A 24888-nucleotide genomic window follows, 5' to 3' on the forward strand; every position below is an offset into this window, starting at 1 on the left:
GAGAGAGAGAGAGAGAGAGAGATAGGTCGTCCATCCGCCAGTGTAGTCCCCAGTGCCAGCAACGCCCAGGGCTGGGCCAGGCGCAAGTGGAGCAGCCGGGACTCGAACCTGAGCCCATACAGATGCCGACGGCGGCTTAGCTCGCTGCGCCGGAATTCCTAACCGTTAGTGCAGCAGAATTCTAAACATAGAGGCTCAAGTCTAAATGCAGCGAGCGCGAAGGCGGCTGTCGGAGCTTGCGCAGGACGCGAGCCCCCGAGCCCCCCAGGCCTGCCGAGCGCCGGCCGCAGGCGCCAGGACGCCTGGCCCGAGAGCGGATGGAGGCCGCCTGCCACCTTCCCGCGCCGGACTCGGAGCGCGGTACCGGCGGGGAGGCGCCATGAAGCCGTCCATCACCACCCCAACGCTCGGGACTACAAGCCCCAAGATGCCTTGCGAAGCGAGAGCGGGGACTACATCTCCCAGAGTCACCCCGGAAACTTGGAAGCGGGTGGTCTTGCTGCTGGTACGGGACCCGACTTCCCATGGTGCCCCGGTGTTTCCCACGACCTGTTAATTCATTCAAGCGGTATTTTCGGATCGCCCGCTCCCAGGCGGCTCCAGGCACTAAGAAAAAGTAGGGCGCACGGAAAACAAACATCTCTGCCCTCGGGGAACTTATTTTAGTGGAAGGGAAAAGATAAAAAATTATGTAGTATGTGGGAAGTTGATAAGGCGCGTGGAAAAAGTTCTTTGTCTTTTTCTTTACTGAAAAGCAACTTCTTAATTTTGGGCTGTTGCGCGAGCCCCTGCCCCATTTATACTGTGCACTACAATTCCCAGTATGCCTTGGGACACGCTCGCGTCGACCCACTCTATTTCCCAGCGTGCCCCGGGGCTGCGGACTACCCACCGTGCCTTGGGGCACAGACTCCGGAAAGCGGCCGCGGCGAATTCGCTGACGGACTCGGTTTCCCAGCACGCCCCGCGGCCCAAGGCCAGTCCCCGCCCCTCAGCCGGCCAAGGGCGAGCCGCGGACTCCATTTCCCAGCGTGCCACTGCGCGGCGCCGTGACGCCAGCGAGCCGCGCGTGCGCCCAGGGCACCGGAGCGCCGCGGGGCGTTGCGGGCCGGCCGGCCGTTCCCGGCAGTTCCCGGCGGCCCCCGGGGCGGGCGGCGGGCGAGGGCTGCGGCGCCGGGCTCGCTCGCTGCCTGGCCGGCGGGCGGCGGCGCGATGTCGGGGGAGGATGGCCCGGCGGCGGGCCCGGGGGCGGCGGCGGCGGCGGCGCGCGAGCGGCGGCAGGAGCAGCTGCGGCAGTGGGGCGCGCGGGCGGGCGCCGAGCCGGGCCCCGCGGCGCGGCGCGCCCGCACCGTGCGCTTCGAGCGCGCCGCCGAGTTCCTGGCGGCCTGCGCGGGCGGCGACCTGGACGAGGCGCGCCTGATGCTGCGCGCGGCGGAGCCCGGCCCCGGCGCCCCCTCGGACCCCGCGGCGCCGCCGCCCGCCCGCGCCGTGCTGGACTCCACCAACGCCGACGGCATCAGCGCGCTGCACCAGGTGAGCGCCCGCTCCGCTCCGCTCCTGGGGCCGGGACCCCTCCCCGGGCCGCCCGCTGCCCAGCCGGGTCCCCTCTCTGGGCGCGCTCACTCGGCTGGCTCGCCCCCGGGGGCCGCGTGGACCCTCTCCTGGGGTGCTGGCCGCCGCGCCCGGACACGGCCCTGCTGTGGGTTCGGGTGGCCGAGTCGCCTCGGGGGCTTCTGCAGCCCTGTCCGGTGGCGGCCTCCGGCGGTCTTGTGTCCGGAACCAAGGCCAGCGCAGGTCCCCAGGGCGCTGGTGTGGCCTCCCCCTCGCGCCGGACCCTGCAGCCCCGAGCCCGGGGCCCCGGCCTCCTCCGATAACGGCCGGGACCCCCTCCCCTTGCCCCGGGCCCCCACGGCGGGGCGCGGCGCACCTGCGGACGGAGCGTTGGCTGGTGGGGGCCCGGGCAGGGAGGGGAAGGGCGGCTCGCCCTGCGCCCGTGGCGCGCCTCCGTGCCTCGCGCTTCTCGCCCGTGCAGTGGGGCCCGCGGCCCTCCGGGGGTCGCTCCCCTCACACGGCGGCAGGGGGCGCTCTAGGGTGCTGTGCAGGGGTGGCGCCTCCCCGAGGGTCTCCCCTGGTCTCCGCTGCCCCTTCCTGCCCCTCACCCCCCAGCACGATGAGGCTCCGCCGGGGGCCGCAGGATTAGGGCCTGTGAGGGTCAGGTCACGCGGCCGCAAGCTGGGAGCCGGGTTCGGCCCGGCTCTGGGTGTGGGGTCAGCTTAGGCTTCGGCAGAGACTGGCCTGGGGTTAACTCTGGAAGTCCCCGGCCGGTCAGCCTGCCTGGTGTCCCTGAGACCCGGCGCTCTCTGCATCCGGGGCCCCTGCCTCGGTGGGCCCATGTGGCCGGGGAGTGGCCCCCCCCCCCCCCCCCAAGCTGCTGTGTGCAGCCGCGGCTGGTTCTGGAGCAGGAGGGGCTGGGCTGCTGGGTCTGAGGGTGGAGGCGTCTCCACCTCTCCCTGTGCTGGGCCAGGTCCATGAAAGGGAAAGGCCCGGCTCCGGCCTCGCCCCCCCGTCGCCATGGCAACGGCGTGGAAATAAACGCAGCCCGGAGCTCGTGCCGTTCCCAGGCCGCGGCCCCCGGCCGCAGTTTCCATGACCTCATGCGCTCGGGCCTCCCCGCCTCCGTGGGGATACCGCGCCGAGTTCCCCCCAACTCTGATGCAGGCTCCATGGCCCCCTTCCCCGTGCCCCCCAGAGGGGCAGCCTGCTGCCAGGGGGCGTGGGGTTACCGCGCTGAGTCCGGCCCCCCCCTTGCTGGCTCACTGCGCCCCCCTTCCCCGCCTCCCTCAGGGGGGCGGCTTGCAGCCAGGGAGGTGGGGATACCGTGCCGAGGCCCCCGCCCCCCCGCTGGCTCCCCGTGCCCCCTCACTGAGGCGGGAGATCAGGAGAGGGTCTCGGTGAGCCGTGTGCCTGAGACCCTCGGGAGTCCTGCCCACGCCGGGGTCTCTGCTCCTGCCCTGGGAAGCCGGCCCCAGGGAGGAGGACTGGGCCTGGTCCTCGGCCAGCAGGTGGCGCCTGTAGGCTGGGCCGACCCCACACTTGGGCAGAGGCTCCCGCGGGGCCGGCTGCCTCCTGGTCCTGGTGTCTGGGCGTCTGCGCTTCTCTGCCCCGGGCCCCGCAGGCTGAGGTCCAGGGCCCTGTCCCCGCCCCAGGCCTGCATCGACGAGAACCTGGAGGTGGTGCGCTTCCTGGTGGAGCAGGGGGCCACCGTGAACCAGGCAGACAACGAGGGCTGGACGCCTCTGCACGTGGCCGCCTCCTGCGGCTACCTGGACATCGCCAGGTGAGGCTGGGCAGGCCGGCGGGCTGCTGGGGCCAGGCCGGGACCCGCTGCCCTGCCCTGACCTGCCCCGCCCCCAGGTACCTGCTGAGCCACGGGGCCGACATCGCCGCCGTCAACAGTGACGGGGACCTGCCCCTGGACCTGGCCGAGTCGGACGCCATGGAGGGGCTGCTCAAGGCGGAGGTCGCCCGCCGAGGTGCGCGGGCCTGGGGGTCAGGGGCGCCCTGCAGGGGTCGTGGGGGGCAGGGGCGCCCTGCAGGGGTTGTGGGGGGCAGGGGCGCCCTGCAGGGGTTGTGGGGGGCAGGGGCTGGTCCCGGTCCTGAGCCCGGCCCTGACAGCCAGAACTTCCGTGCCGCAAGCCACTCGCTGCTGGGGTGTGAGTGTGGTGTGTGCACACGTGTGTGTCAGTGTGCACGTGTGGTGTATGTGTGCATCGTGTGACGTGCACGTGTGTAGTGTTTGTGCGTGTAGGGTGTCTGCGTGCTGTCTGCGTGTGTGTGAGTGTGGAGTCCTTTGTGCCGTGGTCTGTTGGAAGGCGTCTGGCTGCCCTGGGGGCTCCCACTCTGGGCCAGCGTGGCCGTGTCTGGGGGCTCCCGCCTCTCGGCCAGCGTGGCCGTGTCTGGGGGCTCCCGCCTCTCGGCCAGCGTGGCCGTGTCTGGGGGCTCCCACTCTCGGCCAGTGTGGCCGTGTCTGGGGGCTCCCGCTTCTGGGCCAGCGTGGCCGTGTCTGGGGGCTCCCACCTCTGGGCCAGCGTGGCCGTGTCTGGGGGCTCCCGCCTCTGGGCCAGTGTGGCCGTGTCTGGGGGCTCCCGCCTCTGGGCCAGTGTGGCCGTGTCTGGGGGCTTCCGCCTCTGGGCCAGCGTGGCCGTGTCTGGGGGCTCCCGCCTCTGGGCCAGTGTGGCTGTGGCGTGTTGGGGCTCCCACTCTGGGCCAGCGTGGCATGTCTAGGGGCTCCCACTCTGGGCCAGCGTGGCCGTGTCTGGGGGCTCCCGCCTCTGGGCCAGCGTGGCCGTCTGGGGGCTCCCGCCTCTGGGCCAGCGTGGCCGTGTCTGGGGGCTCCTGCCTCTGGGCCAGTGTGGCTGTGGCGTGTTGGGGCTCCCACTCTGGGCCAGCGTGGCCGTGTCTGGGGGCTCCCGCCTCTGGGCCAGCGTGGCCGTCTGGGGGCTCCCACTCTGGGCCAGCGTGGCATGTCTAGGGGCTCCCACTCTGGGCCAGCATGGCCGTGTCTGGGGGCTCCCACTCTGGGCCAGCGTGGCATGTCTGGGGGCTCCCACTCTGGGCCAGCGTGGCATGTCTGGGGGCTCCCACTCTGGGCCAGCGTGGCGTGTCTGGCTGTGTCCCCGAGGCTGGAAGACGTGAGCTGTGCTGCTAGAGTTCAGCTGTCATTTATGTCAGAAAAGCCAGGGAGATGGAGCTCCCGGGTGCCCCAGCTGCCAGGGCCCTGCAGGGTCTCCACGCGTGTTGTGAGACAGCTCCCCATGCCTCAGCTGTCAGTGAGGACCCTGGGGGCGGGGCTGTCAGTGAGGACCCTGGGGGCGGGGCTGTCAGTGTGAGCCCTGGGGGCGGGGCTTTCAGTGTGAGCCCTGGGGGCGGGGCTGTCAGTGCGGACCCTGGAGGTGGGGCTGTCAGTGTGAGCCCTGGGGGCGGGGCTGTCAGTGTGAACCCTGAGGGAGGGGCTGTCAGTGAGGACCCTGGGGGCGGGGCTGTCAGTGTGAGCCCTGGGGGTGGGGCTGTCAGTGTGAGCCCTGAGGGAGGGGCTGTCAGTGTGGACCCTGGGGATGGGGCTGTCAGTGTGAGCCCTGGGGGCGGGGCTGTCAGTGTGGACCCTGGGGGCGGGGCTGTCAGTGTGAACCCTGGGGGCGGGGCTGTCAGTGTGGACCCTGGGGGCGGGGCTGTCAGTGAGGACCCTGGGGGCGGGGCTGTCAGTGTGAGCCCTGGGGGCGGGGCTGTCAGTCCTTGGTGCTGCTGACCTTGGCTTGGCTCAGGGTGGCCTGGGGGCTGCACTGTGAAGTTCCTCCTCTCCAGCGGCCTTGTGGGCTGGGGGCGGGGCCTGGTGGCTGGATGCCCGGCGGCCAGGGGGGGCAGGAGCTGCCCAGTGTCTGACGGGTGATGGGTCCAGTGGCAGGTGGAATGTTACTCAGCCTTGAAAGGGGTGGGCCTGGGGCATCGGGCTCAGTGGAACAGGCCGGTCCCGGGCACGGGTTCTGCAGCACCAGGCCCTGGAGCCGCCGCCCCCATGGGACAGAGCGGAGCGCTGGGGAGGGGCCTGGCAGTTGAGCAGATTCCAGCTTCCAGGAGGAAAAGGATCTGGAGATGGGGGACAGCAGTGAGACCGCCGGGTGCCGCTGCACCTGAAGTGTTGTGATGGGAGCGTTCCTGTGTGCGTCTGTAGGAGCGCAGAGAGGGGAGAGAGAGCGCCCTCCGTGCGCGGTGCACTTCACCACATGGCTGCGGGTGCCCTGGCTGGAGCCCGGCATCCCCCACGTGGGACATCGCCTGCCGCTTCCCAGGGTGCGCCTGAGCGGAAGCTGTGTCGGACGCGGGGCACGGCCTGAACCCAGCACGGGGCTGTGGGCCGCGGCCTGAACCCAGCACGGGGCTGTGGGCCGCGGCCTGAACCCAGCACAGGGCTGTGGGCCGTGGCCTGAACCCGGCACGGGGCCGTGGGCCACGGCCATGGCCTGAACCCAGCACGGGGCTGTGGGCCACGGCCATGGCCTGAACCCAGCACGGGGCTGTGGGCCACGGCCTGAACCCGGCACGGGGCCGTGGGCCACGGCCACGGCCTGAACCCAGCACGGGGCTGTGGGCCGCGGCCTGAACCCAGCACGGGGCTGTGGGCTGTGGGCCGTGGGCCGTGGGCTGTGGGCTGTGGGCTGGTCCAGGGTTGGGCCCTAGAACGAGAGCCCAGGGGCCCCAGCCGCGGTCGCTGGTGTCCGCTGGTCTCCCGTCCGTCCTGAGTGTCTGGGTTCTGGGTTCCCCCAAATGTGTCAGGGTCACTTCCCAGTCCCTCCTGCCCAGCCCCATGGTCCCAGCAGGCCAGAGAGGGTGGTGAGCCCTGGCCCGGGTGTCCCTGGGGCCTCCGTAACCACTCCGTGCGCCCGGCGTGCTTGTAGAGGGACTGGCCCACAGCCTGGCTCCGGGGACAGCCTGTGCCACAGGTTCAGCCGAGCTCCTCCCCGAGAACCTGCCTGAGAGGAGGAACCTGGGGCGAGATGGGCTGGAGCCGGCGTCCTGCAGGGTCTGTTCTGGGAGCCGCAGCCAGCCGTGGCGTAGCACCTGTGACGCCGGCACCCGGCGGGGCAGCAGCGCAAGTCCCGGCTGCCCACTTCCCACCCAGCTTCCTGCTCGTGCTCCTGGGGAGGAGGGGGCGTGGCCCAGCTGCTTGGGCTCCTGCACCCACGTGGGAGACCGGATTTGGGTCCTGGCTCCAGCCTGGCCCAGCCCTGGCCGTCCTGGGCGCTTGGGGATGAACCAGTGAGCAGTAGATTTCTGTCTCAGCCTTTGAGATAAGAATGGAGAGAAAATGCTGCTGCTGGCCTCAGCCTTCCAGGATCGCACGCCGACAGGATGCGGGTGGTGGGGACGGTCAGAGTGGCTGCTCCCTGGGCTCCGGCTCCGTGCCTGACCACCGTGCGCTTAGCTGAGCTGTGGCGCCAGCGCCTGGAGCACTGAGCGGTGCTGACCTCTGAGGTGGCGGAGGGGGGGTCCCGGGTCCCCAGTATTGTCCCCACTGTCGCTGGGACTGCTGCAGCCTGGGCCTGGGACACCCAGAGACACAGAGTGCCCTGTGGCCACCAGGTGGCGCCAAACACAAGGCCAGGAGTGCTCCGTTGTTCCAAACCTGTTCTCGGCTCCCGCCGTGCTGAGGGCTGAAGCTGTGTGTGCAGGGGTGCGTGACGGCGGAGGGCTGAAGCTGTGTGTGTGCAGGGGTGCCTGACGGCGGAGGGCTGAAGCTGTGTGTGTGCAGGGGTGCATGACGGCAGAGGGCTGAAGCTGTGTGTGTGAGGGGTGCGTGATGCAGGGCCGTGACCGGTGGCCTGGGTGGGAGGGGCACACGCGGGCCTTGTGCTGGCTCCAAGTGTGTTTTTGTTTTGCCTTTTTTTTTTTTTTTTTGCTTTTTCTTTCAGGGTTTTGTTTTTTTTTTTTTTAATTTAGTAAATATAAATTTCCAAAGTACAGTCTATGGATTACAGTGGCTTCCCTCCCCGCCTCGTTTTGCTTTTAATTAAAACATTTTTTAAAAATATTTACTTATTTGGGGTTAGCACTGTGGCACAGCGGGTTAACACCCTGGCCTGAAGCGCTGGTATCCCATATGGGCACCGGTTCTAGTCCTGGCTGCTCCACTTCCCATCCAGCTCTCTGCTGTGGCCTGGGAAAGCAGTGGAAGATGGCCCAAGTCCTTGGGCCCCTGCACCCACGTGGGAGACCCAGAAGAAGCTCCTGGCTCCTGGCTTCGGATCAGTGCTGCTTCAGACGTTGAGGCCAATTGGGGAGTGAACCATCGGATGGAAGACCTCTCTCTCTCTCTCTGCCTCTCCTCTCTCTGTGTAACTTTGACTTTCAAATAAATAAATAAATCTTTAAAAAAAGGAAGAAGTTAAAGTGAGGGCACTAGATGGGTCCTAATCTAATCTAAAAATATTTACTTATTAGAAAGGCAGAGTTACAGAGAGAGAGAGCGAGGGAGAGAGGTCTTCCATCCGCTGGTTCACTCCTCGAGTGGCCGCAATGGCTGGAGCTGTGCTGATCCGAAGCCTGGAGCCAGGAGCTTCTTCCAGGTCTTCCATTTGGGCCTTCCCAGGCCATAGCAGGGAGCTGGATGGGAAGTGGAGCAGCTGGGACTCGAACCAGTGCCTATATGGGATGCTGGCCTTGCAGGCGGTGGCTTTATCTGCTATGCCACAGCGCCGGCCCAGAAACATTTTTTATGTACTTAAAAAGGCAGAGACAGAGGTGGGTGGGAAGGGATTTCCCGCGTTCTGGCTCACTCCCCAGATCCTGCGGCAGCCAGGGCTGGGCCGGCTGAGGGCGGGAGCCTGGCGCTCCGTCCAGGTCTCCCCCGTGTCAGGTCTGGCGCCTGGGCTGCTCCACTCCTACTCCAGGCGCACTGGGGCTGGGTGGAACTGGCGCTCGTAGGCGTGAGTGCTGCTCCGTCCGGCCCCGAGTCTGACTCTGCCCAAGTGTGGGCCCGGGGTTCCTCGCCCACAGCCCCAGTGGTGCAGCAGTGTGCATTCTGAGAAGTGCAAATCAACAGGTAACCCAATGTATCAAAAATATCATCTTTTTGGTGTGTAATTAGCGCAAATAAACAAACAATTCGGGGCATTGCACCTTCTTGTGTTCCGGGTTTGAAACCCCAGGTGCATTTCCCCTTACAACAGCTGCAGGTCAGGTGCGTAGCAGGTGCACGTGGCTGCTGGCTGATGTGTCAGGCAGGTCTAGACAGCACTGGGGTGTGCGTGAGAACCGTCCCCGGGGAGCACGAAGCGGCTCGAGAAGGCCAGTGCCCCCACCTGGGGAGCTGAGAGCACACCGGGGCACAGGCGTCCCTGGCCAGCGCTGTGCCGGCGCGGTGAAGTCCCCCACAGGCCCCGGCCTGCGTCCCTGCTGCTCATGTCCAGCTGTTGGCTGGCCGCCTGGGAAAGCAGCAGGAGCTGGCCCTAGTGCTGGGCCTTGCACCCCTGTGGGAGACCGGGATGGGACCCCTGCTTCTGCCTGGCCTGGCGCTGGCTGTTGTGGCCGCCTGCGGAGCGAACCAGCAGATGGGAGCTCTCCCCCCACTTCCTCCCTCGTTAACTCTTTCCAAATAAAGAAATAAACCTTCAAAAGTGCAGTGACAGCCATTTGTGGGGAGGCTCCTGGCCCCGTGCGTCCGTCACCCGTCAGTCACCGCAGCACATCCGTTGCGTCATGTCGGGGGCGGGCTGGGCGCCTGTGACAGTGACGTTGGGGAGTGGCGAGTCCCTGGCCGAAATGGACTGACGGCTCCATTTCTCCCGCCCCCAGCGATGACGGACACTTGGGGGAGAGGGGCTGGGCTGCAGCCACGGCAGGCGGCGCCCTGGGTGTTCCAGGCCGTGGGTGGGAGCCGACCCTGGCCCCTTTGCTCTGCTGCCCCCAGGAGTGGACGTGGAGGCGGCCAAGCGGGCCGAGGAGGAGCTGCTGCTGCGGGACACGAGGTGCTGGCTGGACGGGGGCGCCATGCCCGAGGCCCGGCATCCCCGCACCGGGGCCTCCGCCCTGCACGTGGCCGCCGCCAAGGGCTACATCGAGGTGATGAGGTGAGCGCTCCCTCCTCGCCTCACGGGGGATAGTGCTTCCTGCACCCGCGCCGCGTCTGACCCGGGAGTTGTCTAAACTGCAGCCGCAGTTCACAACAGGATTCTCTTTGTTGCTGTATTTATTGATTTATTTAAAGGCACAGCAACAGAGAGGGACAGAGCTGTGTGCATTCCATCTGCCGGTCACTCCCTAGATGGCTGCCCTGGCCAGCCTGGAGCCTGGAGCTCCCTCCCGGTCTCCCACGTGGGTGCAGGGCCCAACCAGGGCCGTTGGCGGGCAGGCGCTCAGGTCGGAAGCAGAGCAGCCGGGGCTGGGACTGTGGCAGGCGGTGCTGGCCCCAGTGGGGTTCTCTGGTCATTGCCACACTGTGGCGTGCGTGGGTCCTGCTCCTGGTGTTTGTGGAGGTCACCTTGTGCCCGGCGCAGGGCCCCGGTCCCCCGATGCTCCCGTGGTCCGTGGGTCGCCGTGAGAGGTGTGCTGCCCCCACCCGGCAGCTCTGAGTTCGTCATGCATGCAGAGGCCAGCAGCCCATGTTGAGGCATCGTGCTGCGTACTCCCCTCCCGTCTGGCCGGTTCCCATCCTTTGCCCGTGCGGTCACACTGTCCAGCAGGTGTCCTCGGTGAGGTCCCCAGATGGCCGGGTGGGGCGCTAGCTGCCCTGCGCCTCGTCCACCAGCCCAGCTTGGTCCTGCGTCTTGCCCACTGGGCCTCCTCGGTCACCGGGCGTGGCTGCTTCACCTCCTGCTCGGCCAGGGCGAGGGCCCGGTGCAGCCGGCCACGCCTCGGCAGCGAAGGCCCTGGCCACCTGGGAGGGGCTGCAGTTCAGGGAGGGCGGCCTCCCTCCGCTGCCGCGTTCCCGGCAGCCTGCGTGGCGGGGAGGCCTCGGCGAGCTCTGGCAACCAGGGCAGGGCGGGCACGAGCAGGCACATGGGGTCAGGTGGCTGTGAGGAGCCCTGGGGGAGGCCATGTCCCCCCAAGCTGGGCTGGGAGACTTGTGTCTCAGAGCGGTGAGTGGGCGGCTCTGCCCTCGGGGCCGGCGTTTGGAGTCCTTATCCTGCGCTGGGGGCATCTGCCTACTGCCCCACGCCACCCACGCAGTGCCGAGTGGAGCCCCCGGCTCTGACCACTGGGATGCTGGTGATGTCCTGGGTGACCTGCTGCTGAGGGGCGCCTTGGGCCCCTGCCAGGCTGGGGGGCAGCCCCAGAGGGGACGGGGGGGCTGGGCAGTGTCCGTGCCCGCGGTGACAAGCGGTGCCTCGGCCGATACTGACCACTGACCCCGAGCCTTCCCGGCCCCCAGGTTGCTCCTCCAGGCTGGCTATGACCCAGAGCTCCGGGACGGCGATGGCTGGACCCCCCTGCACGCCGCGGCCCACTGGGGCGTGGAGGACGCGTGCCGCCTGCTGGCGGAGCACGGCGGGGGCATGGACTCGCTGACCCATGCGGTGAGGGCACTGACTCGCTGACCCACATTGGGGGGGAGGGTGGCGGGGGCACTGACTCGCTGACCCTCGCGGGGAGGGCGTGGCCCCCACACTCCCCTCATCTGCTGCTCCCACCCCAGGGGCAGCGGCCCTGTGACCTGGCTGATGAGGACGTGCTGAGCCTGTTGGAGGAGCTGGCCCGGAAGCAGGAGGATGTGAGTCGGGCCCAGCCCCAGCCCCACTGGAGAGCCGTGGGTGGGGCACGTGGTGGGGGTGACAGGTGCCACGGGTGTCTGCTCCCCCCCAGGACACACCTTGCTGGGGAGTCAGCGCAGGGGTGAGGGTGTGGGCTCCGGCCAGATGCCAGGCAGGGAGGGTGGCCTCAGTCCTGTCGGGGCTCCGCCGTGCTCGGGAAGCTGCACCCAGCCCCACGTGGCGCGGGCTGTGCCTCAGTGGGTGCGGGAGAGGAGCCGGCAGGAGGCTGGGAGGGGCCAGGGCCTGTGAGACCAACGCCCCTGGGTGGCGGAAAGGCCCCGGGTGAGGCCAGAGGCTTCTCAGGTGTGCGGGGCTGCACGTGGCCACTCGGGGGCGTTGGAGGAGCCCACACGGGTGTCGGGGGCCCGGCGTGGGGCAGTTGAGGCGCCCCCGCCTGTGCTGACCGCGCCCATCTGGCCCCTCCTTGCAGCTTCGGAACCAAAAGGAGGCCTCTCAGGGCCGGGGCCAAGAGCCGCAGGTGCCGTCCGGCGGCAAGCACAGAAGGTAGGGGGCCCGCGGCTGGGGGGCGCCGTCTCCCCGGGCCTGGACCCAGCACCCCCTCCCTCACAGGAGCTCCGTGTGCCGTCTGAGCAGCCGGGAGAAAACCTCTCTGCAGGACCTGTCCAAGGAGCGCAGGCCCGGCGCGGCGGGCACGCGCCCCCTGCGGGACGAGGAGGAGGGAGAGGAGGGCCCCGCAGGTGAGGGCGGGTGCGGGGCTGGGCTGCGCCACGCGCTGTGGGAGGCAGCACGCGTGTTCTGACCGCCGACCCCTGCCGCAGAGCCCAGAGCCCTGAACGGAGTGTCCTCGCCGCCGCCCTGCAGCCCGCGGAGCCGCGCGGTGAGTGTGGGGCCTGCGGGGGCCCCAGGGTGGGCTCGGCTGCCCTTCCCTGTCCCCCGGGGCTGAGGCTTTCTGCTCCCCAGGCTCCCGAGGACACCCCCTTCTCCCGGCGCTTTGGCCTCCAGAAGACAGAGAGCTCGGGGGCCCTGGGCCCCCCAGAACGGCGTGGGGCTGGGGAAGCCCCCGGAGCCGGGCTGCGGCGCTCGGCCTCCTCCTCGGGGCTGGAGGCGGCGTGCTTGCGGGTGAGTGGGTGAGTGGGTGTGGGTGAGGCTGAGGGCGGCAGTGCCGCCCAGCCCCTGGCAGCCGGGCTGACAACCCTCCCTGTGCTCTCCCTGCAGGCCAGCCCGCCCCCTCGGGCCAGGGTCACCCCTAACGCCTCCCGGGCGGAGCCGGAGCCCGCTGCGCCGTGAGTGCCCCTGACTGCTCCCCTCCGGTCCCCTCTGTCACAAGTGGACGCTGGGTGAAGCCCAGCCGCCCGCTGCCCTCTGCTGTCCCGCATGGGCTTTGTTCCTCCTCCGGGCTCCCAGGCCCACCCCCCACCCTGTCTCCTCGCAGCGCTGCCCCGCGCCCCGTTCCTTAACGAACGAACTCGCGCAGGTCTGAGGTCGCCAAGCCGCCCCCTCCCTCGGATGACGCCGCTGCCCACCCCAGGACGCAGGAGCCCGGGACTCCTGCAGCGCCCGCGGCCGACCCCAGGGACCGGCGGAGGTGAGGCCAGGTGGGAAGCTGCCGGCTCCCCCACGGGAAGGGGCTGCGAGCCTGGCCCGGCCAGGACGGGCCGGGGTCCGGGTCTGGAGCCTGAGGCTGGCGCCTCCCTCAGGTCCTACCAGATGCCGGTGCGGGACGAGGAGTCCGAGTCCCAGCGGAAAGCGCGCTCCCGCCTCATGCGCCAGTCCCGGAGGTCCACGCAGGTGTGCGGGGTGGGCTGGGCCGAGGGGCTGCGCCCGGGCCCTGCGCGCACGTCCCCCCCTGACCGCCCTTCCCCGCCAGGGCGTGACGCTGACCGACTTGAAGGAGGCCGAGAAGGTGGCGGGGAGGACCCCGGAGCCCGGGCAGCCGGCCCCGCAGAGCCTGGTGAGAGGGTCAGGAGGGGCGGCGGGCGGCGCATGGCTCCGGGCCCCCTGACGCCCCGCCCCTCCCCACAGGACCCTTCCCGGAGGCCCCGGGTCCCCGGCCTGGAGAACTCGGAGGGCCCTGCCCAGAGAGGTGAGGGCCGCCACGGGTGTCCTGGGTGCCGGGGGTCCCTTCCCAGGTGTCTGGGCTGACCCCTGCCCCTCCCCCAGCAGAGGCGCCCGACGGGCAGGGACAGGGGCCCCGGGCGGCCAGGGAGCACCGCAGGGTCGCCAAGGAGCGACGGGGCCCGGCCGAGGTGAGGCGCTCCGGGGGTCCGGGCTGGTGCCGGGGTGGGCCTCACGGGCGGGCAGGCCGCACCCCCTCCCACCCAGCTGAAGCCCCCTCTGCCTGCAGGGAGAGGAGGCGGAGCCCACTGACAGCCCCGGGTGCAGGTACGAGTCGGCTCCGGGGCGCCGGGCGGGGGTCGGGCCTTTCGGTGGGGCGGCACCCGCGCAGTGCACCGACGCGTGCCGGCCCCCACGCAGCTCCCCTGACGGCGGTCCTGCAGCTCGCAGTCCGCCCCCGCAGCCAGACCTCAGCCCGGGCCCGCAGCCGGAGGCGGAGCCTCGCGAGTCGGACGCGGGCTTTCGGAAGGTGCGGCCCCCGGCGCGGCCCCCCGCCCCGCCCCCGCGGGCCTCGGGCTGGCCTGACCCTGTGCCCCGCTCGTGCCCTAGCTGTACGCGGCGCTGCGCAGGGAGAACGAGCGGCTCCGCGAGGCCCTCACCGAGACCACGCTGCGGCTGGCGCAGCTCAAGGTGGAGCTGGAGCGGGCCACGCAGGTGTGGCGGCGGGGCCGGGGCCGGGGCCGGGGGCGGGGCTCCGGGCGAGCCGGCGGCGGGCCAAGCGCGCTCTGCTCTGCCCTCCCCAGAGACAGGAGCGCTTTGCCGAGAGGCCTGCCCTCGTGGAGCTGGAGAGATTCGTGAGTAGGGCGGCCGCGTCCCTGGGGGCTGGGCCGGGGGCCCCTGACCTGCCCTCCCCTCGGTCTCACCGTGCCCCGTGCCCGCAGGAGCGCAGGGCCCTGGAGCGCAAGGCCGCCGAGCTGGAGGAGGAGCTGAAGGTGGGCGCTCCGGCGCTGGGGGATGCCGGGTGGCCGGGGCTCGGCCTGCCCAGGCCCGCCCGGCTGACCTGTGCGTCCCCCCAGGCCCTGTCCGACCTCCGGGCTGACAACCAGCGGCTCAAAGACGAGAACGCGGCGCTGATCCGCGTCATCAGCAAGCTCTCCAAGTGACTCGGGAGGACTCGCCACGCCCGTATTATACAGCTGCTTCTGCCACACGCACCCTCCCCGCGTGAGCACGAGTGACAGGGCTCCGGGGACGCGGAAAGCCATAGCCTCGCCTCGGGACCTGTGGGCTGGGCAGGGGTGTCCGAGCGGGGCCCCAGCTGGACTTGGGACCAGGAAGGGCGGGGCTCAGTCCTCAGGACCAGAGGGGCTGCCCCGGGGCCCCCACCTCACGTGTGCCGGCACCGGCGCCCCTCCCCCAGCAGGGATCCAGAATGTGCCAAGAGCCCTGGCCGCGGCCGGGGCTGTATATGGGGTCCATGTGCAATAGGGAGGGCCGTCTTCTATTTTTGCTGCCCCCTCCCCGCTCTCGCCTGGGGCAGGGGGAGAAGGTATTTTCGAGACAAAGCACAGGCACCACAAATAAAAGTCGTGAAGTTGCCACTCAGACTGCACAGGTGCGGGGGCGGGGCCAAGGCCACAGGCCACGCCCACAGGGTCCCAGGCCGGGGAGGGGAGGGCCTACGGGGCCAGTTTCAGGCTGGGGAGACTTGGGGTGACACGTGGCAGGCCGCTCCAGCCCCACTGGTGGCAGTGAGGGGGCTGGGCAGGAGCTGTGTCTCGATGGCATTTGTTCATTCATTCACTGATTCATCATGGCTGGGCCTGGCCTCCTGGACAGGTTCTGGCTGCCTGCTGGTCTCCCAGGAGAGGACCATGGGGGAGGCGCAGTCCAGCTGTAGCGCTGGGGGGGAGGGGGAGGGGGAGGGGAGGCTCTGGAGGGGAGCGCCCTGGGCAGGTGAGGCGGGTGCTGGCGGCGGCGGATGTGAAACGAGACCACGAGACCACGGACGGTTTCAGCGCTGTATTGAGCGGATGGGGCAGGGGGTGGGGGACGGGGCACCGCCGTGGAGGTGGTGAGAGGGGTCGGGTCTGGAACTGCAGCCGTGGCCAGCCGCCAGGGTGCAGGCCGAGACCACGGGCATTCCCGTGTGCAGCCCGGGTAGTGGAGGTTTCTGGTTCCTGTGTTGAGAACGAGGGGTGGGAGAGCAGCCGGCCCTTCCCTGGAGTCCCCAGGCGGGGGCTTGCCTGTTTACCCCGAGGGCCCTGGGGACCAGGAAGTCTTTGGAGGCATAAGGCCTGGTTCCTGAGGGTGGGCAGGGGCACCCCTGGGGGCGGAGCTGTGCCTGCCCGGACTCAGCCTGAGGGGTGGGGCTGCGAGGGCAGGTGCCCCAGCTGGCACCCTCGCAGCCCCAGGGGATACGTGGGGGGCTTGCGGGAGGGAGGAGGGGCTTCGTGGATTTCTAGCCGGGGCGGCTCACAAAGGGAGCAGCAGGTGCCGGCAGAGCAGCCTGGGGCTGGGCGGGAGAGGTGGGTGGGGGGCTTCACGGGGAAGGGAAGGGAAGCCCCGGGCTGGAGGACACTGCTGGCCGGCTCAGGGGGCCCCGCAGCGTGGAGGAGGCGGCAGGGGAGACCACAGCGGCCCCCTCCGAGAGGGCGGGCAGGGGGCAAAGACGTCGCGCCGCCGCCGAGGAGCTGTCCATAGCGCGCCCTGTCACTCCCACCCGCGCGAGGGCGCGGCGGCCAGGACTGTCCGTCCGGTCTGCCCCCAGGGTGGGGTGGCCCGGGCCTCCGACCTTCGACAGGGATCCTGCAGTCCGCGCTCCCCGGGCTTGCGTGGTCACCTCTCGCAGCGCGGGCTGAGAAAGCTCAAATGACCTCCGAGTCCACCTCGCCATCCACCTTCTTTTTTTGCTTCTGCATCACTGCTTCCAGCTCCGACGGCTTCGCCCTGTCCTGAAGGGGGGACGGCGGTCAGCCCGCCGGGTCCGGCCCCGTGCGGTCGGGCGGGGGGGCGAGGAGCAGCCCGGGCTCACCTCGAGCAGCGCGCGCTGCACCGTGACCTGGCTGTACACGCGCACCCCCTCCTCGGGGCTCGCGGCCCGCAGCTCCTCCTTCTGCAGCGAGAAAAGCTGCGCGCCGGTCAGCGTCCCCAGCGCTTCCACGGTCCTGGGCGAGGGCGGCAGGGAGGGGGTGCTCAGGCCTGTCCGCGGGTCCGCGCTCCAGAGCGCCCGCCCTCCAGGGAGTAGGGCCGCATCCCGCTGTGGGGGCGGGGCTTTCCGGGGCCCCAGCCAGTGGCTGGGACAGCATGCCAATCAGTTTTGGGCAAATCCCAGCCCTGCGGTGACTGTCCCACTCACCCCGCGCTGAAGCCCTTGGCCTGCAACCAGGCGCGGACCTCGGCGGCGTCCGACCGCGGGCTGAGCTGCTGCTCGGCGGCGCGGGGCCCCGGGGCGGTGCGGCTGGGGCCCGGGCGGCCCTGGGCCAGGCGCGCCTGCAGCTCCTCGTGGACGCTGAGCATCTGGGAGAACCTCTCTGCGGGCGGGAGGCGCGCGCGCTCAGGCCCGGCGGGTGCTCAGGCCAGGGGGCTCCCCGGGGGAGGTGTCCACTCACCCTTCTCGCTGGCGTCCAAGTTGTCCAGGCTGTCGCAGCTGTTCCAGCGCGGGCGGGCAGGAGCCGGGGCCCGCGGGGCGGGGGGCGCGCTGTCCTGTGGGGGCCAATCTTGAGTCCTGGCCCTCACACCTCCCACCCACCCATACCCCAGACCTCCGAGCTGCAGACCCCCAGGCCCTGCCTGGCTCACCGGGGGCGGGGCCGGGGGCTGGCCGCTGTCCCCGCCCGGCCCGGGGTGGGGGGTCAGGATGTTATAAGGCACGTATCCCTCCTGCCCCCGGGGGTCCCGGACCTTCCACCACTTGCGCCGGTCATCCAGGACCTGGATGTGGAGTGGAGCGGGCTGAGAGGCGGGGTCTGCGGTGGGGGCTGGCCGGCTGCGGCCCCTCCCCCTCCCCCTCCCTGCCCGGCTGACCTGGAGCACGTCCCCCTGCTGGATGGACAGCTCGCTGCCATTGCGGGCCTGGAAGTCGTAGGCACACAGGACCCACCGCCCCGCGGGCTCGGCTTCCTGCTCGGGATCCTGGTGGCTGGGGGGGGGGAGGGGAAGTGGCAGGTGAGGGGGGGCGGCCCGGCTGCTGTCCCTGCAGCTGGGGCGGCTTCTGTGAGCTGGGGTTACGGCGGAGCGGGCGGAGCGGGGGCCGGGTTAATAGTGTTAACAGGGTCTGAGATCTGAGCAGCACCACCGCGCCTGCGAGGAGAAGACATGGCCACTTCCCCTTGGAGAGAGGAGGAAGGCCCCTGCCCCAGAGTGGAGAGGGAGAGAGAGGGAGAGAGGCCGTGTGCAGGGCTGGGCCGGGAGGCGCGTGTGCCTGTGCCCTGACTGCTCCCCGTGAGGGCTGCAGCAGAGCCCTGAGCTCCGAGGCTCCCCACCCCGCCCCCCAGAGACCCCCGCCCGTCTCCATTCCTGCAGCCTGGGGAGCCGAGGGAGGGGACAGGGACAGGCTTGGCCACACTGGGCCCCAGGCAGCCTGAGCAGGGAGCTGCTCCCGCCGCAGGCCGCTGGGCCGAGCAGAAGCCGGGAGCCTGGCGCCCAGCGTCGGGGAGCGCAGAGGAGCAGGCTGGGCCTTCCACGGCACCAGGCAGCAGGCCAAAGCCCTGCCCCCAACAAGAGGGACCTCAGCCCGGTCAGGCCTACCTGCGCAGGAGAGAGGGGGGGTCTTCAGGGCCGCGGCGCCCCCTGTGTGGGGCCGGCAGCTCCCTGCACGCTGTCCCTGCTGAGATGCCTACCCAGGCCCCTGGGTCTCCCTAAGCCTGGCTGCTCTGTGGCCTTCTCACCCCCCTTGCTTCCCACCTCTCTGCCCTGCTAGTCCGAGGACCCCAGAGCTCGCGACCCAGCCGGCCCACGGCCTGGGAGCGCTGGGGATGTGGGGCCCGGTCCCTGCTTCCGCAGGAGCCCCAGCAGCCGGGTCTCCATCCTTTGCAGCCTCCCAGTGGACACCCGGCCTCGCCTCCGCCTGTGCTCACCCTCCCGAAGCTTGACCCCCGCCCCCACCCCAGTGAGCTGTCCTTTAAAACCCACCCCTGCCCCTGCCCTGCGACCCCCTGAGCTCCGTTCTCTCAGACTACCCAACCCCAGCCCCTTCCTCCTGGGCCCCCCATAAGTCGGGGCCCCGCTCCCACCCTCCCGACCCCGCCCCCCGCCCCTGGCCCCGGCCCCGCCCCAGTTCCTCACCACCTCACCCACCTGAGCCGGGCCGCGCGGACGGAAGGGAAAGAGAGGGAGGAGGGGGCGGCGTGAGCACCGGCCCTCCCCCCGACGCCCCCCTCCCGCCTGCCCGGGCACTCACCCGTTGACAGCGGCCCTGGGGGCGCTTTGCTGCGGGGAGAGAGAGGGGCGCGGGTCAGGCGGGGAGACAGCCCGCTGGCCGCGCGCCCGGGAGCCCCGGCCTCACCTGCCGGCGCCGCCGCTCGTGCCGCAGCTGCCTCTCCACCGGGTCCTCCCAGGCGCGGCCCTGCGGGTCGGCGGCCGGGGGCTCCCAGCCGCTGCAGAACTCGGGGCTGTACGGGGGTCCCTCCTCCGGGGGCAGCTCCAGCCTGCGCCGGGGCGGGGGCGCTCAGGGCCGCGGCCCCCCCTTCGCAAGCTCCGCCCCGGCCCCTGGCTCCGCCCATTCCGTCGAGCCCCGCCTCTTACCCGAGGCAGCGGGTTCGGTCTGAAGCCTCCCCTTTCTACCTCTGCTTTCCTTGCGGTCGGATCTCAGTGGTGGTGCCCAGTCCGGGGCGCTCCGGCTTTCCTTAGCCACGCCCTCCCGGCAAGCTCGCCTCTGCCGCTCCCGCCCGGGCCCCGCCTGCTCCCAGTCACCACGCCCCTCGTCCCCTGCTCCTCCAATTACCGCGCCCCGCCTGCTCCCCAGTCGCCACGCCTCCCGCCTCCCCGCCCCTCCTACCCCCAGTCACCACACCCCCCGCCTCCCCGCCCCTCCTGCTCCCCAGTCACTACGCCCCGCCTCTCGGCCCGCCTACCTCCCTGTCACCACGCCCCACCTCCAGGTCCCTCCTTCTCCCCAGTCACCACGCCCCCTCCTACCCCCAGTCACCATGCCCCCTGCCTCCCCGCCCCTCCTACCCCCAGTCACCACGCCCCCCGCCTCTCCTACCCCCAGTCACCATGCCCCCTGCCTCCCCGCCCCTCCTACCCCCGGTCACCATGCCCCCCGCCTCTCCTACCCCCAGTCACCATGCCCCCCGCCTCTCCTACTCCCAGTCACCATGCCCCCTGCCTCCCCACCCCTCCTACCCCCAGTCACCATGCCCCCTGCCTCCCCGCCCCTCCTACCCCCAGTCACCACGTCCCCCGCTTCCCCGCCTCTCCTACCCCCAGTCACCACACCCCCCGCCTCCCCGCCCCTCTTACCCCCAGTCACCACGCCCCCCGCCTCCCCGCCCCTCCTACCCCCAGTCACCATGCCCCCCGCCTCTCCTACCCCCAGTCACCATGCCCCCTGCCTCCCCACCCCTCCTACCCCCAGTCACCACGCCCCCCGCCTCCCCGCCCCCCAGTCACCACGCCCCCCGCCTCCCCGCCCCCCCAGTCACCACGCTCCCCCACCTCCAGGCCCCTCCTGCTCCCCAGTCACCACGCCCCCCGCCTCCAGGCCCCTCCTGCTCCCCAGTCACCACGCCCCCCGCCTCCCCGCCCCTCCTGCTCCCAGTCACTACGCCCCGCCTCTCGGCCCCGCCTGCCTCCCTGTCACCACGCCCCGCCTCCAGGCCGACCCTCACCCCGGGCGGGTCCACGCGTCCCCGAGCGAGGTCCAGAGCGCGTGTTCACGCGGAGTGACGTTGTCGCGCAGCAGCGCCACCGCCTCGGACGTCAGGTGCGGCCTGCGCACGCCGCTCGCGAGCTCGGGGCCGCCCGACGTGTCCACGATCTGCCGGGGCACAGCGGTCAGCCCCCTCCTCGCCGGCGCTTGCCGCAGGGCCCCGGGGCGCCCGGGCCGGGCTCACCATCTGCAGCGGCCCGAACAGGAAGTGCAGCAGCTCCGCCGAGGACGGGTTGGCGATGTGGCCGCGCAGCCGGGCCTGGGGAGGGGGTCTGGTCAGCGCCGCGCGCGCCAGCCCGCGCCCCCGCCCCGCGATCCCGGTCCCCCAGCCCATGCCCCGGCCCCGCCCCCCGCCCCCGCTCACCAGCAGGCTGAAGGCGTACTTGATCTTCTGCAGCACCGCCGCGTACTCGGCCTCCGTGGGCGGCCTGGCCCGCAGCGTCAGCAGGCCCTCTGCGCGGGGACCGGGGTCAGCGCGGGCCGGCCGCAGAGGCCCCGCGGGGAGGGGACCCGGCGGGGGCGCCCCTTACCCCCGGACGCGCGCCGCCGGGTCCTGCGGCCGCGCTCGCGGTGCTCCAGCACGCGGGCCGCCTCGGCGGACTTCTGCAGCCGCGCCACAAAGCTCTCCACGTCGTCGAACACGTGGTTGAGGATGTCCTGGGAGGCGGCGGCGGCCTGAGTCCCGACCCCGGCCGCCGACCCCAGAGAGGCCAGCCTGGGGCTCCCCTGCCCGCCGGCCGGACAAGGCCCCGCCCCCAGAACGAAGCTCCACCCCGCAGCCGGAGTCCGGCCCCGCCCCTCCCTCGACAGCCGTCTGGCCCCTCCCCTCGGCGGCAGGCCCCGCCCCTCACCACTTCGCGCTCGGCCTGCAGAGACGCCAGGTCGGGACCCCTGGGGTGGTCAGTGGGGCCGGGTGCCTGCGCCTCCTCCGCCTCGGGGATGGGCCCCTCCCGGGGTCGCGCGCGCTCCACGGCCGGCCCCGCCGCGCTGACCACGGCGCGCACCGACGGGCGGCGCTGCAGGGGCGGGGTCTCGGCGGCGGGCGCGGGTCCGCGCTGCAGCTCCTCCTGGGTGGCCCTGCGGAGGGCAGTGGGGAGGCTGAGGCTGCGACCCGGGGCGCTCCGTGAGACCCCGGCCACGCTCTGCCCGCCCCTGCCCACGGCGCGGACCCTCACCTGAGCGCCGCCGCCCTGCGCTCCCCGCGGCCCGAGCGGAAATTCTGCAGAGCGCCCTGGATGTCCTCTCGGATCAGCTCCGCCTGCCAATCACGCCGTCAGGCCCCGCCCCTGCCCCGCCCCAGCCCCGCCCTATCCATCCCTGCTGTATGGCCCGAGCCCCAGGACTCACGCCCCCCACTCTCCATGGGTGCCAGGACCCCACCACGGACCCCCAGTGCGGCCGCCTCCCCCGCCCTCTCTCGCCCCAGGACTCACGCCCCCCGCCCACCACGCAGGCCCCGCCCGTCGCGGGAGGCCCCGCCCCGCAGGCCGCTCACCCCGAGGCGCAGGCCCTGGAAGAAGTGCACGTCGGGCTGCGCGCGCTCGGGCTCCTGGCACACCAGCAGCAGCAGCGCGCGGCCGCGGCCCGGCGGCGTCACGGCGTCGCAGCGCAGCACGGCGCCCAGCGGGTACGACTCCAGCTCCTCCTGCGGGGCAGCGCGGACTCAGCCCCGGCCGGCCCCGGGGTCCCCCCGCCCCTGGCGCTCCCCGCGCGGCACCTTGGAGGCCGGGTCGAGCAGCGCCACGTGGCCGGGGGACACCCGCAGCAGCATCTCCTGCGCCCAGACGCGGCCCTGGCTGTCCATGGCGGCCAGCTTCCTCGCGGCGTCCTCCACCGTGTGCACGCCGTCCTCCTCCCCCAGGCAGAAGGTCACCAGGTGCTGGAACCAGAGAGCGCCGTGCCTCCTCCAGGAAGGCCTCCGACGCATCCGAGTCCCGCAAGCACGGCCACGTGCCGGCGGGGCAGAGCAAGCGCTGTGTGCGGCCGGGGTATCCCCACTCCCCCAGGGCAGTCCCCCGGGGCACGGACTCACATTGACCAGGTACTGGGACACGTCGGCCATGACCACCGTGGAGTACCGCTTCCTCTGCTCTGTGGGGAGACGCGGTGAACCCCGGAGTGCAGCCCCACCTCCTCCCTCAGACCGGAGTGCAGCCCCACCTCCTCCCTCAGACCGGGGTGCAGGCCCCACCACCTCCCTCAGACCCAGGGATCCAGGCCCCCAGCCCCTCCTCCCTCAGACCCAGGGGTCCAGGCCCCAGCCCCTCCTCCCTCAGACCAGGAGTCCAGGCCCCAGCCCCTCCTCCCTCAGACCCAGGGGTCCAGGCCCAGCCCCTCCTCCCTCAGACCAGGAGTCCAGGCCCAGCCCCTCCTCCCTCAGACCCAGGGGTCTAGGCCCCTCCCTCCTCCCTCAGACCCAGGGTTCAGCCCCAGCCCCCTCCCCCAGCCCTGAATTCTAGTCGGGGGCCTGGGGCTCCCTCCGCTCCACTCACCATAGATGGACTTGGCACTCGGCTTGGGGGCGGCCTCTGGGCTGGGGAAGGGGGAGAGGGGGGAGGGGGCTGTGGGCGCCTCAGAGAGCGGCCGCGCCTGCGTGGTGGGGGCAGTGGGCGGCGCGGAGCGCAGGGCCAGAGCAGGGTTTTGAGAAGACAGGTGCGGTGGGTGCCAGGGGGCAAGGGCTCCGCTGTCGCACTGACCTGGGCGGGGCCCCGGGGCTGCCCCGCCCACCTGCGTGAACCCCGGGGCCGCCCCCTCCTCGCCTGCGTGGATCCCGGGGCCACCCCCGCCCCGCCCTCACTGGTCCCCGGGGCTGCCCTGCCTCGTCCATGCTGGACCCCAGGGCTGCCCCTGCCCGGTCCTTGCTGACCCCAGCTGCCCCTTGCCCCACCCTGGCAGCAGACTTTGTCTCTCCTCTGGGAGCTGGCACCCCCAGATGGGTTAGGGGCCAGGTGCACCTGCGACCCAGGGGAGGCGTTCTCTGGGGTCTCTGTCCCCCTCCTCCCGGCCATGCGAGGGCCAGCACACGGTGGGCACTGAATGACTGTGAGTGCGACAGGGCCTGTCAGGGGCCTCTCCTCCCACCCTAAAGGCCAGGGTCTCCCAGACAGATCTTTCTGTGGTCCCCCCTTCCCCAGCGGCCCAGAGCTCAGGCACGGGCAGCGGCTCCGTGCCTGGGAAGCCCTTTTAGCCCAACTCCTCTCCCAGCCCTGGTCCTGCCCGGCAGGATTTGACCGTGGTGGGGCTGGCGCTCTCCCGTGAGCTGCGTGCACAAGACCAGGCTCGCTAGAAACAATCCCGAAAAAAAAAAATACCAGGGAACTTCAAAAGCTGCTTGGATTTCGAAACATTTCGCACCCAAGGAAGCTCATCTTGTCATTCCATTTTTCCATGCGCTCTTCCGCGTGCCCTGGTGTTTGGTAACCAGGGGACAACGGCCGCGGCTGCAGTGCCCCTGAGCCCGGCACCTGCCGCCTGGGAGAACTGACGGCTGCACGGGCAGGACCCTGGCAAGCTCTGGAGGCTGCCCCTGGTTCACAGAGTGGGGGGACCGGCAGAGGTCAGCCCCCTGCTGACCACCAGCCCCCTAATTTGCTGCCAGGTCTGTCTGTCTGTCTGCTCCGGAGCCAGAGCTCCTGGCCACGGGCGCTGGGCGGGCAGGGAGGTGGCCCGGCTTCCTCCTCGGTGTCCACACTCCCTCGGCCAGGGCCACAGCCCGGCTGCCCTGAACAGGATCTGCGGAGTGGGGGAGGGGAGGTGGCAGGGGGCACTTACCCAGTAGGGGTGCTCATGGCGCTGAGAGGGGGGGCTCCTGCCACCTGCAGACGCTCTGGGAACTGGCAAGGATGTGAGGACCGGACCTGGGGGCGGGGACCAGTGAGCCTCGGCCGGGCCCCTCCACCCTCAGACCCAGGATTCTGGACCCCAGCCCCTCCTCCCTCAGACCCAGGGGTTCAGGCCCCAGACCCAGGAATCTGGACCCCAGCCCCTCCTCCCCCAGGCCCAGGGGCCCAGCCAGCCCCCAGTCCCCTCCTCTCCTGGCTGACCTCCTCAACGGCCCCGTCAGGCTCTGCGCTCACCTGCTCCCAGCTCTCGGGTCCCTTCCAGGCCACCGGCCCCTCCTTCCAGCTCCCTCCCTGGGCGGCCGCCTCCGCATACCTGAGCGCTCACCTGGCCTGGGGGCGGGGCCGGGAGAGACCCAGGAGAGGGCTGGGGCAGCCGGAAAGCTTAATGGAAAGCTTAATGGACTCCGGTGTGACAACAATGGGTGGGGAACACAGCTGTCGCGGGGCGGGACACCCCTGGTCCCACATGGGGTCCCCCTGGGGGAGGCGGAGTTCCTCTCCATGGTGTGTGTGTGTGGGGGTGGTCCCATTTCACAGATGAGGCCCAGGAGGGTTTGGGAATTTACCCAGGGTCGCCCCCTCCCCGCCTGTCCTCTGCCCAGCTCCGGCCACCCCCGACTGACCTGGAGCCCACCTGGCCTCCTCAGTGGCCTCCCCGCCCCTCCCCCCTCTCCAGTCTCAGCATGGGACCCTGAGCTCAGACCTCCAGGTGAAGCCATGGGCGGGCGTCTGGCACAGCTGCCCCCTCCCCGCCCCAGGGCCTTTGCACTGCCGTGGTCTCTGCTGACAGTGGTGCTCCCGCTGATGGCCCCCTGGCTTCCCCCAGCCGGTGGACACCTAAACGCCGGCTTCT

At 71.0% G+C, this 24888-nt stretch overlaps 2 protein-coding genes across 6 annotated transcripts; one reads left to right on the forward strand and one right to left on the reverse strand.

The window, feature by feature from the left end:
- Nucleotides 1–1083: 1083 nt before the first annotated feature.
- On the forward strand, nt 1084–14920 carry PPP1R12C (protein phosphatase 1 regulatory subunit 12C). 2 transcript variants are annotated; one of them, XM_070062761.2, is made up of 22 exons: nt 1084–1533; nt 3207–3337; nt 3415–3533; nt 9464–9623; nt 10925–11069; nt 11189–11263; nt 11734–11807; nt 11874–12001; nt 12083–12141; nt 12225–12383; nt 12480–12547; nt 12739–12849; nt 12962–13052; nt 13132–13215; nt 13287–13347; nt 13425–13510; nt 13609–13646; nt 13740–13848; nt 13929–14033; nt 14123–14173; nt 14261–14311; nt 14396–14920. In XM_070062761.2, exons 1-22 carry the CDS (start codon nt 1213–1215, stop codon nt 14480–14482), a joined length of 2313 nt encoding a protein of 770 aa, XP_069918862.2. In that variant the 5' UTR covers nt 1084–1212; the 3' UTR covers nt 14483–14920. The 2 variants fall into 2 exon arrangements, with proteins under 2 accessions (XP_069918862.2, XP_069918864.2); XM_070062763.2 differs by having other exon boundaries at nt 1101–1533; nt 11898–12001.
- Nucleotides 14921–15326: 406 nt separating this feature from the next.
- On the reverse strand, nt 15327–24409 carry EPS8L1 (EPS8 signaling adaptor L1). Of its 4 annotated transcripts, XM_070062778.2 has the most exons (20): nt 24270–24407; nt 23965–24050; nt 22686–22726; nt 22226–22284; nt 21911–22072; nt 21689–21838; nt 21369–21451; nt 21045–21270; nt 20724–20850; nt 20558–20646; nt 20378–20452; nt 20153–20301; nt 18826–18967; nt 18721–18749; nt 17346–17460; nt 17121–17252; nt 16931–17024; nt 16678–16852; nt 16354–16486; nt 15327–16273 (listed from the first exon to the last, which is right to left on the reverse strand). In XM_070062778.2, exons 2-20 carry the CDS (start codon nt 23979–23981, stop codon nt 16187–16189), a joined length of 2085 nt encoding a protein of 694 aa, XP_069918879.2. In that variant the 5' UTR covers nt 23982–24050; nt 24270–24407; the 3' UTR covers nt 15327–16186. The 4 variants fall into 4 exon arrangements, 1 of the variants encoding a protein (XP_069918879.2); XR_016224977.1 differs by lacking the exons at nt 15327–16273; nt 16354–16486; nt 16678–16852; nt 18721–18749 and having other exon boundaries at nt 17008–17024; nt 24270–24409; XR_016224978.1 differs by lacking the exons at nt 15327–16273; nt 16354–16486; nt 16678–16852; nt 16931–17024; nt 17121–17252 and adding an exon at nt 18069–18617 and having other exon boundaries at nt 24270–24409.
- Nucleotides 24410–24888: the final 479 nt, after the last annotated feature.

This window comes from Oryctolagus cuniculus, chromosome 18 (assembly GCF_051225735.1).
Source record: "Oryctolagus cuniculus isolate XC-2025 breed Fujian yellow rabbit chromosome 18, ASM5122573v1, whole genome shotgun sequence".
NCBI lineage: Eukaryota > Metazoa > Chordata > Mammalia > Lagomorpha > Leporidae > Oryctolagus > Oryctolagus cuniculus.

Coding starts and splice junctions, on each gene's coding strand:
- EPS8L1 (XM_070062778.2), bottom strand. Junction 21,452..21,688: donor TCCAGGGCCTGCGCCTCGGG/GTGAGCGGCCTG, acceptor CGTGATTGGCAG/GCGGAGCTGATCCGAGAGGA. Junction 17,025..17,120: donor AGCCCCCGGCCCCGCCCCCG/GTGAGCCAGGCA, acceptor TGGCCCCCACAG/GACAGCGCGCCCCCCGCCCC.
- PPP1R12C (XM_070062761.2), top strand. CDS start 1,213: ATGTCGGGGGAGGATGGCCCGGCGGCGGGCCCGGGGGCGGCGGCGGCG. Junction 12,850..12,961: donor GACCCCAGGGACCGGCGGAG/GTGAGGCCAGGT, acceptor CGCCTCCCTCAG/GTCCTACCAGATGCCGGTGC. Junction 13,216..13,286: donor AGCCGGCCCCGCAGAGCCTG/GTGAGAGGGTCA, acceptor CCCTCCCCACAG/GACCCTTCCCGGAGGCCCCG.